This window comes from Sphaeramia orbicularis, chromosome 12 (genome assembly GCF_902148855.1).
Source record: "Sphaeramia orbicularis chromosome 12, fSphaOr1.1, whole genome shotgun sequence".
NCBI classification, from domain to species: Eukaryota; Metazoa; Chordata; class Actinopteri; order Kurtiformes; family Apogonidae; genus Sphaeramia; species Sphaeramia orbicularis.
The window spans coordinates 62,773,732-62,794,129 of record NC_043968.1 but is presented as its reverse complement, the minus strand read 5'-3'; the positions used below and the strand labels follow the sequence as shown (position 1 = coordinate 62,794,129).

The 20,398-nt window shown below is 36.8% G+C and overlaps 1 protein-coding gene across 3 annotated transcripts in view; it reads left to right on the top strand.

The window, feature by feature from the left end:
• Positions 1 to 20,398, top strand: part of cntfr (ciliary neurotrophic factor receptor) — a 392,344-nt gene that overhangs the window by 160,382 nt on the left and 211,564 nt on the right. For 2 of the 3 annotated variants that reach the window (XM_030150153.1, XM_030150151.1), the window contains exon 3: positions 1,020 to 1,101. In XM_030150153.1, the coding sequence (XP_030006013.1) occupies positions 1,020 to 1,101 (82 nt within the window). Of the gene's footprint in view, positions 1 to 770; positions 924 to 1,019; positions 1,102 to 20,398 lie in introns of those variants that run through there. The other variant, XM_030150152.1, reaches the window with a different exon arrangement.

Here is a 20,398-nt window from a genome sequence, read left to right as displayed (position 1 = left end):
TGGTGTGTAGGCCTTTGTCCCTGCATATGGAACTACATTCCTGTTGTGTATGCTGGACCGGGGAACATAAAGCTGACCCCGTTGCAACCAGTGGTGTTTCACTAGTTTCACCAAGGGTTAAGGTTAGGGTTAGGGGCATTGGTGCTGGGGAACTGGGGAACATAGGTGCACTCCTGTTTAGATCATTGGCATATGATTCCAATTCTATATCCAATCTGAAAGCAGTTTGAAGTGAAACCACTTCTCGATTCCCATCCACAGTCCTCGGGCATAGTTTAGAAAAAGCCATCGCAGCAGTTTCCTCCTCGTCTTTACGTTAAGCCAGGCCGCCCTGTTCTGATTCCTGCTTCGTATTTAATGGACATGAACATGAAAGTCTTATTGATCTCTTTTTCCTTCTCTTGGAAAGAAATCAAATGTGCATAAAACAGAAGGGGAAATGGCAGAGCGATAAAGTGGAGGCTGAAGAAACGTGAAAAAGACACACAGAGAGAAAGTGAAGAACGAGGATTACACTCCATCTCCCGCACCTCACATCTCTTTTTGTGAATAATAATCCCTGAAATATTGACCTTTACGCTGCATAGGGTCTGCAGGAGTCGACAGGATGTTTGTTTATGGTGTACTATATCTTTAAGAGCTACTGGCCACAGCCCATCCCAGAAAGGATGGACCCATTAGACTGATGAACAGAGAGAGAGAGAGAGAGAGAGACATACATATACAGTAAAGGCAGAGGTTATTCAGAGAAAAGGAAACAACAGTCAGAGAAGTAAAGAAAGGATTGTATTTGAGGAAAAAAAAGGTTGAAGTGGTAGAGGAAGAAACAAAGGATAAAGAAAAGGCCACACAGGGACCACATGAGTGAAAGGAGACACTGAAACAGACAGGAAGCGACTATCTCTCCATCTCCACATGATGTTGTAGGCGTCTATGGGTCTGTCAGTCAATCAGGGCGACAGCTCTCCATCTCTCGCACGCGCTCACACTGATGACTTTGCTGCTGTGTGTGTCTACAGATGGCAAACCTTGTGACATCGTTGTGCTGTGTAGTTCTGGCCGCAGTGGTGGTAGCCTACGCTCAGAGACGCAGTCAGCTCGGTGAGTACACATTTCATCCCATCCTGCTTTGTGTTAGGTTTACTCTGTTGTTGTTGTTGTCTTCTGTGCTGAGGCCTATGTTACAGCTCTATCTGTCCTCTCAACACCTCTACTGCTAAATGATGTTTGATTTGAAAGGTTTTACATTTGCTCTTTGACTTTCTACTGGTGCTCTGCTACTCTTGATGATGGTTGTTATAATGTTTTGCTGACATTTAGCGACAAAACCAATGATGCTATTTGTCCTGCACATACTAGGCTCCATCATTTAATTTAATTTTTGTTGATTTAGTGCAATTTTAGCTGACAGTCTATGGAATTATAGACTTGCTGTGTGTTTTCTTTTTAATGGGTTACAATGGAAGATTACTTGCATTAGCGTCAAAGTTGTACAATAACAGGACATGATCCGTACCTGTGTCAAACTTTTTCTCAGTCATAAACATTATTTGTCCAAAATCAGCTGCCGTTCCTCGCTGAGTTATGTGAATATTTTGTCTACATTGCCAAGGCTACGTCCATAACAAATATTGTTCACACAAAGACGCCAGTCAGGTCAACTGATGATCATGAGCTTGTCTCAAATGATTAGTGTAAAAAAACACTGAATGAAAGAGGGAAAGAGAAGCAGGAAAGACCTAAATGATGTTCTCTGGGAGTTTACACACAATGCAAGGCTATAAATTAGACCCTGTGTGTAAATTGTGTGTGTGTGTGCATGCATGTGTGTGTGTGTGTGATTACCACGGGAGTCAATTTGTCACTTGACTTTTAGAGAACGGTGGCCTTGGCTTATTAGCCAATGGAGTCAGCCTGTTAAAGTCAGCTGATCCAAAGAAAGAAGAGCCCGAGACAGTCAATAAGTCCCTGGTGACGCACATCACCGTGTCACGAGGGTCACACACACACACGCGCACACACACACACACACACACACTTACACTCACTTACACACAGACACACATACACAAGAAGCAGAAATAAATGCAGCACAAATGTCTTAGGAAATAGGAATGTTGTCTTTTGGGATTAGGTAGAAGCTAGCAGAGAAGATAGAGATGGAAAGAAAAACAGAGAGGAGGAGGAGGAGAGGATGAACAGTGGAAGAACCGCAAGAAATTAGACAAAGATGTCAAACAAATGGAAACAGACAGATAGAAAATAAAAGTCAGGGGGAATAATAATTTGTGTTTGATGTAACAGAGAGTAGGACTGAGTGGTGAGAGAAATGAGGGCAGCGCTGTGCGTATGAAAACCTGTACTTAACTTTATTTGAGGCTAAGCTGTGAAACATTAGTGCATTTGGAACATGCACGATCCCTGTTTTTCCTCCAATATGAATTGGTATTTTTAGCACCTTATCCCATTTGCTACTCGCTTGATTTGACTTGAGGATTTGTTGAAAACAAACAAAAACATGTTCTGTGATTTTTTTTTTTTTTTTGTTGGTCATTTTTAATGCAGAGAAAGCAATGAATGTAAAGAGTTCCAACACAGGCAAGGCTACACTTAAGGTGATATGACGTGGTTAAAATATGGAATGAATAATATGAATAGAAGAGTCAGTTGTGGATTATGAGTGTGTGTTTTTGCACTGAAACGCTGATGCTGTGGCATACCTTTTTGTTGTTGTTCTACATACAGTAGAAACAGCTGCACACATGACAAATGCCCTGCAGGTCAAAAATCGCCCGAGGACATCATAATGCACAAGTACATACTGTTGAACTGCATTTGCACCTTAAAAGAGTACGCACACATTTAGACACACCCTTTGACTCGCACACATGCAGAATGATGCATCCACATGCATTGTTTCACTGACAAATTGCTAGTCAGTTTGATTGACAGGAATCCCTGGGGTAAGCCCCTGTTGGCAGAGAGTGTGCAACACATACTCAAACACACTCCCACAGACACACAAAGGAAGTGCACACACACTCATAGTCATTACTGAGGGGAAAAAGGACGTGGATGAACTATCCCGTTAGGTCAGACTCAGTTTGTACAAAACACACATACAGAGGAAGACACACGCCTTCTGTCTTTGTGTTTAATGTGTGTGTACAAGTGTGTTGGAAAACTGTTTGAGAAATTATAATTAATGACAGCAGTGCATTGCTTAACAAAGACACAATCCAAGTCAAACAAATATATGCAAATCACACACACAAAGATGGGAGTGTTGTAAATATTGAACAATAATGGAATAGCAGTACAGATATTAGGGAAATATGGCGCCCTATCTGCACTAATTCTGCAAAATATATATATATATATTTTTTTTTTTCGATATTTAACGAAAAGGAAAGAAAAAAAAAACTTTGTCGACATGACTTTCATATTAACCCTTTATAGGGCACTCATAGAAACACTTTTTTTATTGTTATGTACATAATCAAGGTCAATTAACTTACCATATTCGGTTCCTTACCCATAAGTGACATAAAAAAAATCCAAGAAGTATATATATATATAAAAAAAAAACAAAAAAAACACACACGTAAGGTTAAAGGAACATATATTTTAGAACATTAGACCAACATAAATGCTGATCCAGACACCTGTCCACATCCACTTTACCCCTTTGAACATCATTCCTTACATTAGTACCATTACTTCATGGTACCATTCAAAGCAGGTACACTCACTGTTTATGCAGAGGTGGACCTTACAGACCCTGTAGACCACATTGGACCTGAGACTTTTGTCTCACTGTTCTCACTGGAATTGTTGCTGTCACTGTCTTGTATTGTGTGTAGAAATGACCTAAAATAGTCACTTGCCTCATAAAGGGTTAAACAATATCTCTGTACACATGAGAACGCAAATATGACTACAAATGTTGGCATGCCAGGCCTGTCGGTGGCAATTGTGTACATGAAGGGTACGTGAAATACCTAAGAGAAGAAGCAGGCGTACAAGCAGTGAGATGAGTTTTCTGGTTGATGTTAATGGCGCGTTCCAAAGTGCTGGGACTTGGGAGGTTTCTGACATCCAACTAGGTCAAATGCATTGGAACGCCCGTCGAAGCCAAAGGTCCTAGTGGGGCCAGATGGAACTACTCCGACCTCACCACAAACTACAACATGATGTTAACACAATAATGGTGGGACATTGAGTGCAAGTTCACAATGAAAAAAAAAAAAAAAACTTCACAAAATATAATTTAAAAAAACATAAATGTATATGAGAATACTATGCTGTCGACAGTCAAAATGCCTCTTCAGTAAGAAAGCAAATAGGAGCTTAGATCTGTGGTTGTCCGTATTTCTTGTTTATGTTCAGCTTGGATTGTCTGGAATCCTTTTAGATGGGATGTAGTTAATGTGACCTAGGATATATCCTATCTACCAGCACTTTGGAAAGGGCCATTACATTGTAGAAGGTGAAGGCGACCTTTCATGGGATTCAATAATTTACACCTCCTCTCACTCTTTTTCAAATATGCTAATGGAGTCATATTTTGTTTTCATGTTTATGTGTAAGTTTTGATGTTTTCTTGAAATCTGTTTTATTTCTAGACACTGAAGTAGAATTATTTTGTTTCTTTTGTTGCATTTTCAAAATAAACTGAACTGAACTTGCAGCAGGAAAAACAAAAGTTTCAGGGTAAAAACAGCTTCTATAAACCAAAGTACTAGTATTTAGCGCGAGCTCCCTTTGCACTTAGCATGTCTTGAACCCTTTTTATTCACACAATATGAGATTTATTGCATTCATTTTCTTATGTTATACCAGGTTTGTGCTGCTTCTTATCATGAGGTCAGAGGTCACACTAAGGCCCAATCCCAATTCACTCCTTAGCCCTCCCCCTTACCCCAACCCCTTGGCCCTTGCACTTGGCACTACCCCTTGAAACGGAGCTGTAAGGGGTAGGGGCTGAAACATTCTCCTAAGAAATGAGACAACCCTTCGAGAACTTTTATGTCATCAGTAGTCAACGATGCCGCTATTAACAGATGTGACAACTTTGTTTCCTAAAGTATCCACCGTGCCATCAGTAGCGGTAATCATCTCTGTTGCATGGGCTTTTTGCCGTCTTTTTGCTGCAATCAACTATAAACTGCAGAAATGCGATCTGTAACATATTTAAATGATATTAAACGCTCAATCAAATGATCAAGTTGTTTACAAAGAAAATATGTATATTTGTGTGTTTCTTTCATCACAATGCTGCCTGCACTTTTTGGCTCTGTTTACCTTCATCTTGCCAATGATTCAAACAGAATTAAGGGACATTTCTCCTACCCCTCCGTTCATAGTGTGGTCCTGGTAAATCTCAGTTATTAGGGCTATACAGCCCTCCACCTTAGCCCTTCCCCTCTGTCTAGAGAATCAGGACAACACTACCCGTTCACGAGTACGTGCAAAACCAAGGGGTTTCAGAATTTCAGAATTGAGATTCAGCTTAAATACTAACTTTAACCTTTAGAACCCATTTAATTCCATTTTTTAGACTGTGCATATATTTCCTGTATTCTCTTGTTGTACCTGTAGGAAATAGAATAAATAAATATGTATGTTCATTTCAACTCTGAAAAAATAACAAAGATAAATGCGGCCTTAGACATTTGCACAGCTCTTCCATTTCTTGTCAAAAACAAACTCATACTGGAAATTATCCCAACAGCTGCTGGTTCAACCCATTCTGATCCTAAACCATGGACACTGTGGACCGAGTAACACCGGACACAGCAGATGTACAGGCTTTTGTGTGAGTGATCTGTGAAGTTAAATTACAAACTTGTAACTGCTTGGGCTAGCCAAACTTGAATAAGCCAGTATATGCTCTCTGTTGTTGTTGTTGTTGTTGCTATGGTAACATACACACACACTTTATGCAAAGAAACAGTGGGCGTGCGAGACTCTGAGCGTGATGCACCTGTTTTCCTTGTCCACACACTGGTTTCATAAAGCTCTGCGTTTTTTTTTGTTTTTTTTTTTGGCCTAAAACACCAAAAAATAGCCCAAATATAGAGAAGAATATCCGTTTAGCAAAATACCTACATTAGTGTGAACAGGGCATGAATTAATAAGTATGGTTGATGTAGAATTAACAAAACTCTAAATACTACAAGATTTCATGTCATTAAAAACAACTTAAAAGATTTTGCTCATTCCTAGCTCTGGATAGATTTATTCAAAGTTAGACAGTTATTAGTAATTAAACATTAGTTCTTTAAATCATAATATTAGGTCTGAAAAGAGTAGCCAGGTAGTGTAAGAACAAATGGAGTTATGCTGGGTCTTTTCAGCGGTACGTTTAAATGCTTCAGTGAGTTTTCCGCTTCAAATATAAACTTATTTCTTTTTTCTGACACTGAAGAATGTTCATTTTAGTGTTCCACTTCTGTTTAACTTTTATAATGTGATTCATGTTGACTCAAATGAAACCATAAAAGAACGACAGAATGACAGAAAAAAGAAAAGTCTTGGATAGAAACCCCCAGCCCTAGAAATGACAGGCTTGTAATGAAACGTCACTTGAAACAACAGGGGGAATAGAAAATAAATGAAAGCTACGAACCCTCAGAGAAAAGGGGTGAAACTCAGAGGTAATGCCAATTAAACCTCCTTGCATATGAATTTGATTTTTATTGCTTGAGAAAAATAGACGGCGAGATGGTTAGAGGGATACAGGGATAGATGGATTTGGTGGGTGGAAAAGACTCGACAGATATGGGAAAGACATGGGAGAATACTGAACAGATGACAGATAAGTGAAAAGGAGCGTGGGAGACGGAGTCAGATAGGCCAATGCTATAGTAGTTGGTTATTCAGACAGTTATTATGGATGCAGTAAAATTACAAAACCTCTATCATCCCTGTTTTTTTTTTACCCTAGGGAACAAACTTATAGCTACCATTAGTATAAACTTAGAGAAGCATATGTATTTTTTTTTTTAATTTTTTTACACAAAATCTGCAGGTCTAAGCCTCTGTATAAATGATTTTTACCATATTGAATCACCATCCAAGGATCAATAACACTGTCTTTATTAATATGTATTAGATAGGAAACCAGGTTGCACTGCTTCTAATGAAAAATACAGTATGTTTTGTTATTCCTGCCTACAGCAGTCTGTTCAAAATGGCTCAGAGAAAATGAACAGGAACCTTTTTTTTTTTGTTTTTGGCCTGTGGGCAAAGTAAGATGAGTTGTATTTGTAAAGCGTACTTCATACACAGATGTAAAATCAAGGTGAATTTAAAGAGAATGGAATGAAACTGACGAATCTATACAGAAATTGATTAAAGATACAAGACTTAAATAAAACTGTAGAAAAACTCAGTTACTGAAAATAAAGACAGATGAACACACCCACATGTATAGACAGCTACTGTAATATCTCCTTATCTTCATGTAAAGTGAGAGCATTTTGTTGTATCATATAAATACAGATATATATTTATATATACATTGATGCCCAGTCCATACTAATTCACATATTTGCCATTTCACTGATATTTTCTTGACATTTGTCCACATGTAAATGCTGTCTTAGTTTGCAAAACAGGGATTAACATCTCAGGTTTATGCGTATCCATGTGCACAGGGAAAACAGGATTAGAAAGCGATGGTGTAGCACATCTATTAAAGGTTAACTTGTTTTATAATTATGTCCGTAGGGAAATTATGTCTCTGCATTGTACCCATCCTTATACACAGAGTACCTAGCATTAGCAATTAGCACTTTAGGCACATAAGGGAACCAACTCCTGATCTTCATCTGTCTGTTGGTCAAGGACACTGAAGGAGAATGAAACTATATATACCTTATATAGATGATGGAGGACTTGGAGAAAACCTTTATGGTGCAGAGGGAACCAGCAAACTCAACTCAGAAAGGCCCCGGTCCAACATGGAAGTTTCTAGCTGTTCCACCAAACCATCCCATTGTTGGTTTGTTTAACCCTGTAAAGCCTGAACCATTAAATCACTGACAGAAAATTCCAGGTCTTTGAAATCGGAGCCTTTATTGGTTCTTCCGCACAACCAAAAAAAACATTTTTTTCAAGTATCAATTTCAATGTATGATTTTGAATTTTGTATCATATTTGATACATCAGGTCTCAATGCTCAAATATTATTTTTGAACAAACAAAAACATCACACAAACATGTCTAACAAATTGGTAATTCCTTTTCAAAACTGACAAGCTTCTGCCTCCTGACAATCTTGTAGTGTCACTGGAAAGGCCTCTGGTGAATGAATTCCTCCCCCCTGGTGGATTTTCTATCTATTGCATGTATCTAATTGTATACATCAGGTTTTTCAAGGCAAAAAATATCACACTGATCATGCAGAGGGCTTCAAAACTCATGTATCAAATAGGATACATTCAGCGTTATAGGGTTAATAAACTTGCACCTGAAACATCAAATAAAATCATCTAGGTGTGTAAATCAGTGTACAACCCACAGTAGATCGAGGCCAGCATGGACATGTTTGCGAAATGGTCACATGTACCAGTGTTGTGTTAAAATGTACATAATATAACGAATACACTTTGGCGATCCAAACCAACACAGACAACTTAAGTCTACAACTTCAGCTTATTATTACTGCTCAAAGCCTCTGCATTGTGCAATATTATCCTCATAATGGACTGGTTTCTAATCATTAATGCATTCTGGTTTGAGCAAATTTTCAAAAAAAAAAAAAAAAACAGAGGAAAATACCCGTTTCCAAATACCCATATTAATGTGAACACAGCAAGAATGACTGGCTGAACATTTTAATAGACCCAGTTCAAATGGCTTCTCTCATGAGATAAACCACATTACTCAAAACAGTTCTTATTGCCTTTCCTTTTATTTTCAACCACTGCAGAATTAATTGAGCCTCAGTCGTAATTACATGATCGTATCGGCCTGTGCAGTTGTATGATCGCAAAAAGGCTGCAATTTAAAGGTCTGGATTTAAGCAGATTTAGGTTGATTTCTTGCACAAATGGGCAAAAAAAATAAAACGATATTGACATTTTTAAGATTTAGAGACACAGAAGAGAGTAAGGTACTATGTGGACAAGATTTAGCTGTTTTTTAAAGTTTTTGTCATTTTCATTTAAGTTCAAGCATGGCTATGCTGAAAAAATATGCCCCTATCCGAGTGAGTAATCTGTGTTTTCTTTCACACCATGCAGATCCCATTATGACCCACATTTCTCACAATATGTACAACCACATATCCATCAGTTCAGGCAAAAATCAACGAAAATCCCTTCGTGTACCGTATGTGGAGTAAATGATCACATAAGAAGCTAAAAGGAACCTTTTTATTTTGTCTTTGTACCTGAGGCTGGACTCCTTCATTCATTCATTCATCTTCTAAACCTACTTTACCCTCACTAGGGTCACTAGGGTCGCTACCTATGGGGTACACCCCGGACGAGTCACTAGTTCATCGCAGTGCTGACGTATAGAGACCAACAACCAATCACTCTCACATTAGATTACATTAGATTAGATTAATATCATACAGTATATTTTACAACACACTGAAATTTAAGTTTTAAGTTAAATTTAAGGGTTAAGGCCTTGCTCAATGGTACATCAGCCAATAACTTTTTCTGCCAGTCCATGATATCAAACTGGCAACCCTTTGGTCACAAGCCAACTGTCCAGCCCTCTAGGCCACGGCTGCCCCCACATTCACACCTATGGGCAATATTAGTTTGACCAGTTAACCTATCAATGCTTGTGTTTGGATGGTGAGAGGAAGCCCGAGTACCTGGAGAGAACCCATGCAAACATGGGGAGAACATGCAAACTCTACACAGAAAGGTCCCTGTTTAGAATCAAACCCAGGACCTTCTTGCTGTGAGGCGTCAGTGCTATCACTCCTTGTTCATTTAAAATATTAGTTTTCTTTCCTTCTGTTATTCTTGCTTTTTCATCTTGTAAATTACATTGCACAAAGAGCAAAGCCACTTGTAAAGAGATGCAATACTGCAAATAGTATGAGCAATACTAAGAGAGAAGTAAAGAGATATTCAGTATGACATGGAGAACTGAAAAATGACAGAAAGAATGAAAATGAAAATTGAAGTGTATGTATATGTAAGTGTATGTGTATGTAGTATTTTTTTTTTTTTCACTCTGACAGTGCAGCTACATCTGCTCCCCACATCCGCCGTGGCCTCGTAGATGTAGATGTGTGTCACAGTGTGTGTGGAAGTGGTGACATCATGCTGTTGACTGAGAGCATAATATTTATGGGCGTCCATATCCTGATTGAGAGATGAACATTTCCACTTATAATCATTCCCTTCATCTCTTCTCTCAGCCTCTGTATTTTTTATGCCTCTCCATCTCCACTCCTTCACGTCTCTTTAAACCATGCCTTTACTGTTATTCTCACGTCTTCTTCTTCCTTTTAATCTCATCATCCTTTCATTTCCTTTATTTTCTGATTTATCACTCTTTGTTTTTCTTCTGTGTTTAATGTGTTTTAAGCTCCTGGTGTAACCGCAATAATTAATGATAACCACTCCATATTGTATAATGTAAATATGATTAAATAAAATTCACTGTTGAAACATCTTTGATGTAAATGACAAATGAATGTATAGCGTACCATAGATAATTACATAGAGATCATAGAGAGATAGTACTTTTAATTAAAAAGCAGGAATTAGCAAATCTAACAACATGCAAACTGACTAAGTGAATCAGGTTTAAAAGGGTTAATTCTTAAAATGTATATGAAAACTAAAACTAAAAATGTCACTAATGTGTAGAAGTACAACAGGACCAGTAGCAGAGCGCATTTACTGTTTCCATATTTACATTATCTACACAACTGTGCAAACTGATTGATAATCATCCAGTTGTGTCACCCCTTCTTTATGCAATTTGTGTTATTTCTGCAGTAAAAATGTTGGATGATAGTCTGAGCTTCTTTGTGTTTGTGAAGACTCAACGGCAATACCCAGACATGGACTAAATACATGCTTTTAGTGCTGGAGAATCAGTATGAGTAGACTTTAAATAACTTGCTAGCCCAGCAACTTTATAGCTACAGAGATGCAATGCTCACTATAAAATACGCTGGTTTTCTTCTCATTTTAACTAAGTTATACCACGTCAGAGGCAGAGATCTGTATGAGTGAGTGAGAAAAGTAAATCTCTGATTGCAGCAGCTTAAATTTGTCAATTTTGTCATTTACTAGGACAGTTCTATGTAGAACCCAATGCATTACACAGAGTATTTTCCACATCTTGCCTTGGTGTAGACTAATGAAATCATGTAAATGAATGTGTCTTCATGGTTCTCACAATTAGTGCAAAGCGGTTTCCACTTTAAACCTCTATTTTTAACATCGCTACTATTGTTTTCACAAAATCTTCAGCATTGAGTCCAACCCAGACTAACGCTGCACATCACATATGACGTCTATATCTAAACACATCATTTCAGTTCTTGTCCTCCATCCTTATCTCTCATGTACCTCCTTTCCCTTTTAGTCCCTCCCCCTCCCCTTCCTCCCATGTCTCAATCACCCATCTGGTCACACAAGATTTATCATCCATGACATCATTTGCCGCTGACGTTACACTACAGTCACCGACCGCTGTGGTTTCTGTCTGTTTTATCTCCTCTCCTCGCCAACTGTCTTTACGTTGCACCGGGTCCATCTCATCACTGTGGAAAGAACAGGAAAGGGAAAAGGGTCGAATAAGAGACAGCAGTAGTAGAAAGAAGTCAAGTGTCGTACTATAATGCTGTGGTATTACAGCTGTCAAAGATTAATTCTTACTTGGGCATTAACCCTTTAAAAATGGCAATCTCTCTGGTGCTGCATTTTGCACTTTACTGCATTCACATTACTGTGTCTCCTGAACTGTTTGGCTATCCACAAAATTCAAATGGAATTGGAAAGCTGAGATCCTGAGTTTTCCGACACTATATAACACTTATATAACACAGCAGCAATGTGGGACTCAATTACATGTAGAAAGGAACTGTTTCAGAGATTTCCACACAGGCTGAAAATTGCCTGAAAATAACAAAAAATATGAAGCCATAATATGGATACTGAATATTCAAGACCAAAAAGCATGTTTGAGTAGATGGAAAATAGTTGAAAGTTTATTTTTGTAATCTCAAAAAGTTTTGTTAAGAACATTTACAGTTGTTTCTGATGATAAATATGCTAAAAACTTCAACAAGTAGGAAAAAAATTCTGAAAATAAGCATTTGATTCTCTTGATTGAACTGTAAGTGACAACTTCAAATCCGAATCAGTCCCGGATCTTCTGCATTGGAGTCCGATGTGTTACCTACTGAGATAAACAGCCACTGTGGGGTCATGTGACCAATTAGCTCCTCCTTATGTAGGAGACATGGGTGTCCATGTTAAACTGACTAAGAAACCATCTCTCAAACAAACTGATATTAATCCGTAACCATACATCCTACCTCCAAAATTCTTGCAGGTGAGACTTGTGGTGGGTTTTGTGAATGTATTGATATAGAATATGTGGGAAAAAAAATCAGAACTGAATATGCAGTGATTGTGGGAACGTGGAGTTGGTTAAACATGTTAGTGACAGAAATTTAACATGGGCGTGAATGAGACAAAAAATTGGGCTTTGGTTTCATGTCTCTATGACATAAACCGTGTTATAATTTTTGTCATGTTTTAAACCTGTAAATAACAATAAATAGTTAAAAAAAAAGTTGCTGTCATTTCCTCAAATTCTTAAATTGAGAAGGTGTGCAAGTGGTTTCACTCTTAAAATAAAGAAAATACCTTGTTACTGGTAAAATAAGCCTTGATATTAGCTGGAAAATCTTTAAAAAAAAAAGTTATGTATATATATACATACATACATACATACATATATATATATATATATATATATATATATATATATATATATATATATATATATATATATATATATATATATATATATATAAGGCCTGTAACGGTACACATACCGAACCGAACCGTTTCGGTACACACCTGTTCGGTTCGGTACACAGGTGTACCGAAACGGCACAGTATGATGAGAAAAAGAAAAAGGAATGAAAGACGTTGTTTGATGTGGAACTTTAAATCCGCGCAACTTTCACACGGACATATTGAAAGGAGCACACATTGACCCAAAATATGAAATAGCAGCTGATATAAGGTTAAAAAAAACAACAAATATGATGTGAACCTGGAAGGAAGAGACTGAAGACCCCGGTGAAAGACAACAACAAGGAAAGAGACATTAATAAGACGGACGTTGTTTGGCCCCTATGACCTATGGTAGTTCTAAAACACTTACACTAGCTCTGTCTGTCTGTCTGTCACGCATGTTGTATAATAGAGGAATAAATCGAACGTTGAAAGTATGTAAAGTTTCACTTTCGTTTCATGACAGCGTTCACTACGTTAGTTATGGACCACCCCCCCAGGTATATAACTGCGTGCCCCCCCTACCCCCCAGCTCCGACAAAAAAAAAAAAAAATCCCCCGTGCACACAGGCACACACAAATGCACACAGTGTCCTAAACAGTTTGTTCTCTGTCCTAAAATAAATAATTTGGTTCATTGTGTTGTCAATGTTTCTCTTCAGTTCGTTTAAACAGAATACCAGTTTACCGTCTTGTTAATGTTGCACTTCATGTGGAATTTTTTTGTTTTTTTTACGCAGATTTTTATGCAATTTTTATGCAGAATGTGAACTGACAGAACTGTGATTAGAGTTTTCTTGTTTGTTCAAAACTACCTTTCAGGGAAAAGTGCAATACTATTGTTTAAAATACATTTAGTAATATTAATAATTTATTTTATTTTCTATTTGATTTGTAGCAGCAGAATTATATTATTCCTGTTTTTCTATATTGTATTGTCTCCAAAAATTGGGGGAAAAATGTTTAAAAAAAATTAATAAATGCATTAATAGACATTTTGAGGGGTTTTCTTTCTTCCTTTACCGAACCGAAAAAAAAAAAAAAACGAACCGTGGCTTTGAAAACCGAAAACGTACCGAACCAAAAATTTTGTGTACCGTTAGAGGCCTTTTATATATATATATATATATATATATATATATATATATATATATATATATATATATATATATATATATGTATATATATATATATATATATTATTATTATTATTATTATTATTTTTTTTAATGGGAATATTTTTTTTTATGTAAAAAATTCTTGGCAAGCTTTTTTTACTTAGATGCAAAATAACACATGCTCTAGAAATAAGGCTTTTTACAGTTTACTTTTTGCAGTGTATGATATATCATGAATTGTGTGATGTTGATCAGTAAAGATGCTTGTTTGACATTGCTTTGTCAATGTCTTTGAATGCAGAAAAAATACATTGCTCTTGAATTAAGACAGATTATTGCTTAAAATAAGGAGAAAACATTGGTTGCGTATGTGGCAAAGCATTGGTTGCTCATGTTGCACATTTTAGAGCTCATTTGTTGATAATTTGTACTCAAAATAAGCTGAAAATTCTGAGGTTGACATTCTTGCACTGCCATGATATTTTTTTCTAAAAGCACTTGAAAGCAGGGAAAAAAACATATTAATATCCCCAAAATAAGTAAATTTCATTGTCTTGAAAATCGTTTTTTGCAGTGCAAGTCTAATCCATGCATGTGTGCGGATGCTAATGCATATGCTAATCCTATTAGCATTAGCTGTCAGATGGAATATACATAATGATGTATCTGTTCATCTATGAAGTATAATTATATGATTAAAGCTGACAAATATTGCAGTATTAATGTCTGCCGATCTTGTAGTCATGGTAACTCAGGTTTATTAGTAGAATATCTCATGTGGGTTGAAACATACTGCAGTTGCATGTCATCTCATCACATAATAGCTTTTTCATGTACTTTCACCCAAGTATTGAAGTATTGCCATCTAATACAACAGTTTGCCCTGCTGTTGTTCTCTCTGGCGCAATCGTCTGGGGAATTTTTCATCTTAGTTGCATTGAAGATGAATCCCACTCAAGCGTGTTTCTAAGCCCTAACCTTTAAGAAAAGTCAACACAAATAAAACGTTCAACTATGAATTCTTAGACAGAATTCACAACACGTTGGCAAGACTTAAACTTTCTCATGATGAAAGCATAAGAAATCTCAGTAGCTGTTTGTGGCTTGTTAAGCTTCGTTGTGTCAAATGTACAAAAGGTGGCGGAATATGTTACTCATGGCGTTTGACTGCTGTCGTATGCGTCATCAGAGCGAACTGACAGCTCCTGTAAATAACTAAATCAGTACAGAGACTGACGTGTAGTGTTGTGTGTCTTTTTGCCTGTATGCTTTATATATGTGTGCCTTATATGTGTCGGTGGGGAACCCTGATCACACTCATTATCCTGAGTAGCACTCAGTATAATCAGCGCTCCCTGTTTGGCATGCTGTTTGTATTAAATTCAAGATGGAGCTTGGCCGATTGATTGACGGACCGGATTGACAGATGTATTACAGTCCGACTGACTGGCAGGGAGGGAAAGTGAAGTCATACTAATCCTATTCAGTCATGGGTTCAAAACATAGACAAAAGGAAAACAACAGAGAAAACTGCCAAAAGAGAGATGCAATGTAATATATAATAATAATAAAATAATAATAATAAAATGTAATATATAACTTAGTTGTAATTATTTTCTTTCATAGTCTTGAGGTTTTATGACTCAAATTATACAAATATATATTTTATTAAAGTATCTGTCATGGCATCACCTCGTCTTCTACACTCAGCTTGTTTAATTGAGAGACTGACCAGCTAATGGGTGGCTGGTTTGATGGCTGATTACAAATGATTAAAATGGTTTACTGACTGATCAACACAAACTACCACTGTTGCTTTTGCGAATAAATGATCTGAAGGGAGACGTGATTCAGTCGTGACTGACCCCTTTGCTGAGTAACTACCAGTCTGTTTGCAGGGACTCTGAGGAGGTAGAACAGCTGAGAAGGCTGTTGACGACGATGAGGTAACACACACACTTTGAATTATGTAAAAAAACAAAAAAAGTGGAATGTAGTGTAGGGACAAGTGAGATCCCCAAATATGAGACTGATTTTAGTGGAGAGCAGAAGAAAAGAGCATGCTGTACTAAAAATATATTTAAAAAGTATATGGGTTCAGTGCAATAACAGAATGTGTGCTTGTGAGTGAGTGAGTGAGTGAGTGAGTGAGTGAGTGAGTGAGTGAGTGAGTGATGGGAATCTACTTGGTTTTTTACCTTTTTATTTTACCCAAAAACTATTTATTTCTAGCTGCTTTTATTCACTTTTATTATTTTATATTCTACCCCACCCTATTCTATTCTATTCTATTCTATTCTATTCTATTCTATTCTATTCTATTCTATTCTTTTGGGCCAACACATGACAAGTTCTTAGTATATATAGAATATAGAATATTCATTTAGATATTTATACACATAGAAATGTCAGCGTTCTTCACGTGCAGCACAAACTAAAGTTCCTGCTTTACTTTAATCATTTGTTTTAACACAAAGATGCAAACTCTCCAATAATACACAATGCATACATTTACCTCCGCTGAAGGGAGTGGTGCAGAGGCACCGAGGTGCTTGGGAACAAGCATTAAACTACGCCTATCTGCCTTTTCCTGGAAATTCTGACCCATGACCTCAACATGGAAATCAGTCTGCAGGCTGAGAAACTGACTCAGAGAAGGGGCTTGTTCAGTGTGATTTGTTATAACACTGGAAAAAAAAAAAAAAAAGCAGGTTTCCTCACTGTCATGCATTGTTTATATTGTATATTTGCAATCACAATAGCATATTTGTGTAGAAGTATGAACACAAACAAGTGTATTTATTTGTATTTTGATCTTGTCTTGATTTTTGTGGCTTGTTTACATGATTTACACTTTCAGAAACCTTTTATTATGTGATTACTAGGGATATCAAACATTACTTTAAACTGTAAAAACAGGCAAAAGCAAATTCAGGTTCACAAAAGTGGATTAAATATTAAAAATATCTACCAACTAGTGTGGATTTTATCAATCTCAAACCTCGAATGCAGTCGATAAGGACGTCTGCATAACACACCCTTCCAGCCACCTTGTGCATCTACTCTTAAATGTGTGTCATGTGCCATGAATTTAAGTAAGAAAGAAGAAAAAACAGAACACATTAAGAGAGAACTATCCGTTGAATCCATTACTGTTTTGTGGTGAATGTTCTCTAATTGGTCCAGTATAGATGCAGGGTTCCCGACTGTGTGATAACATCTGTCTGGTAATGGACCATTTCCAACCAATCACAGTCTTTTATGCTAAGATATGGAATCTGAGAATCTCACTGTCGGAGCTGGAGTGTTTGCGTATTTATATACATGTATGTGTATGTATGTGTATGTATGTGTGTGTGTGTGTGTGTGTGTGTGTGTGTGTGTGTGTGTGTGTGTGTGTCCCATCCACCTTCTTGAACTCATCAATCTTTTATTAGAAGGGATTCCCAGTAAAGCTTTGATCAAGATTAATCTCTGATGGGAATAAAAAAAACATAGTACATTTACACCCAAATTCCAACTTTTACATCCCTGTCAGAAAATTATCGTTAAAGGTCTGTTGTGTAACATGTAGGAAGACCGAACTGCAGATGTTGTACAGTAGCTCAGAATGTAAATGCTCTATTTACATAGTTCATATCTTTTTAAATTAACAGTGTAGAATGAACAAAACAAATGCAGTAAAAAGAGGGAGTTTCCCCATTTTTTTTATGGCTTTTAACTGAGCATTGAGGGGAATTCTGTTCATTTCAAAGTGTGACTTTACTGTTAAACATCACACACTTTAACCACTTCATCAGAACCTTTGATTCACACTCACTCACTCACTCACTCACTCACTCACTCACTCACTCACTCACTCAGTCACTCACTCACTCACTAAATGGATGTTGACATTGTTCTATTGCTGATATATACTATATTATTATATATTATACATACAGTCGTGGAAAAAAATATTAGACCACCCTTGTTTTCTTCAATTTCTTGTTCATTTTAATGCCTGGTACAACTAAAAGTACATTTGTTTAGACAAATATAATGATAACAACAAAAATAGCTGATAAGAGTTTAATTTCAGAGCTGATATCTAGCCTTTTTCCATGGTTTTGTTGATAATAACCAAAATTGTTTAAGTTCTGATATCAATAGCTATGGCATTGTACTGCCAAAAACAGTGCTTTTAGGCATTCCATGTTTTCTTTTCTGTCTTTTTTAATCACATGATACACACAGAAGTTAGTACTTGATTGCATAAACATTGTTTTTGATGACTTTTGATTTTTGGACTGTACTTTGCTTTCCAAATTTGTAAAATATATTTTTAAAATGTTTTTAAATTGTTAAAAATCTTCAAAAATTAAATAAACTCAAACATGAAATCATTCTTTTGTGGACCAAAATATAATATACATAAATATCTTTACATGAAAAATGACAAAAGTAGCATAAAAACACATTTATGACCCACTTATGGAAGAATGGAGGGCCCAGTCAGTCACTCATGCATCTAAGGGTTAAATAAATGTCTAGGCTGAATAATTTTCATCTAAAAAAAACATCTTATTATGGAACAGCTTTATTCATTTAAACAGTTGTCTTTTTACTTTCACAGTAAATGTATTATGCAAACCTCCTCTGGTGATCAGTGCACCAGCATGAAAACTGCAAATGAAAACCAAGGTTGTTTTACCAGATATTGATTTTTGAACTCATCATGAGTTCAAACATTCACAGTGTCTTGTGTAAAAATGAATATGACCTTACTTTGCATCATTTGAGGCCTGAAATTCTTTACTTTGTTGTGCTTCTTTTTACCACTAGTCATTTTCTGCAAGCAAATACACTACATTATGAGGCATTCTATTAACTACCGTTAACAGAAATGTTAATGGTAGTTAATAGAATATACAAAAAAATCAATTCTATCAAACGCATACTCTATAAACAGTAAAATCAGAGATGTATTTTTTTTCTTCAGATGTTACAGGCTTTTGTACAGGATCTTTCTTCATATTCAAGTATTTTTTTATTTATTTTTTTACACCAGTACTTTCAGCCCTACGTTATACGTAATAAAGCTCTACGTTATGTAATAAAATGACTGCAAACTGACTTTCCATCTTGTGCTATCGGTCCGTTTTAACTAAAGCTGCATTTCTGAATTGCATTTCTAAATCTCCCTTATACAACCATCATGAACTGAAAATGAACAGTGATATTGCATTGCTTTCTTTCTTTCTTTTCTTCTCTCTTTCTTTCTCCTCGGCGTCCTCTCTTTCCTCATCAGTCTCCGTTCTCCTGCCTCCCAGCTAGAATCACACTCATTACACACATCCAATCTGTAAAAACCACTCTCTTGATCTCTGACACTCAGCACCTAAAAGTAGAACTTGCAGATTCTTCCGTACTCTTTCTCAAACACTCTCCGAGATAAAAGTAGAAGCAGGATGAGAGGGACGAGCAGGTGAGATGGATCTTAAGCGGCATTGTGCTGCATCAGCAAACACACACTCACCTTGGTCGGTGCAATTCATTAAAGAACCAAATAATATGAGCATACTGATGTGTGTTTGTGTGTATGTGTGTGTGTCTGTGTGGTCTAATGTGAGTCATTAATGGAAGTGTATTCTAATGAGGCTTACTGCAGGTCATTGCCGGCCGGTGTTTAATGACAAATAAATAGTGAACAGAGCGCTGCGACGGCTGTGAGGTCAGACGGATTTAGGCATGGAGATGGAGCAATAAATTTTGCTGCTGATTGTGAGTCAGATGGAGGCACGAGTGCACAAAAACACACGGACAGAAAACAGCTTAGGCAATGGCTATGCATATTTATGCAGAGATTTGTGTTTGTTGCATTTGCTGCTCAACCAGATATATTTTGGATATCATTAACCTAACAGCATAATTGCCTAAGTCACAGGTGTCAAACATATGGCCCTTGGGCCAAAACCAGACCTCCAAAGGGTTCAATCCGGCCCCCAGGATGAATTTGCAAAGGTTACACAAAAGACATTGACAATCAAGTTGTACTGATCACAACGCTAAATTCCATATTTTTCAATTGCAGACTCATTGTAACTGAATGTTTTGTGTGTTTGTAGATCCACTGTGGTCTCTAAGTTGTAATGCACATGAGTGAATAATAAGCTGAGGCATAATTTGCAATTATTTTTCTTAAGAAATTTCCGGTTGTTCATAGAAGTTCAGGTTATTCACATTTTTTGTTTAAGGATATTTTTGAAATGTACTAAAACA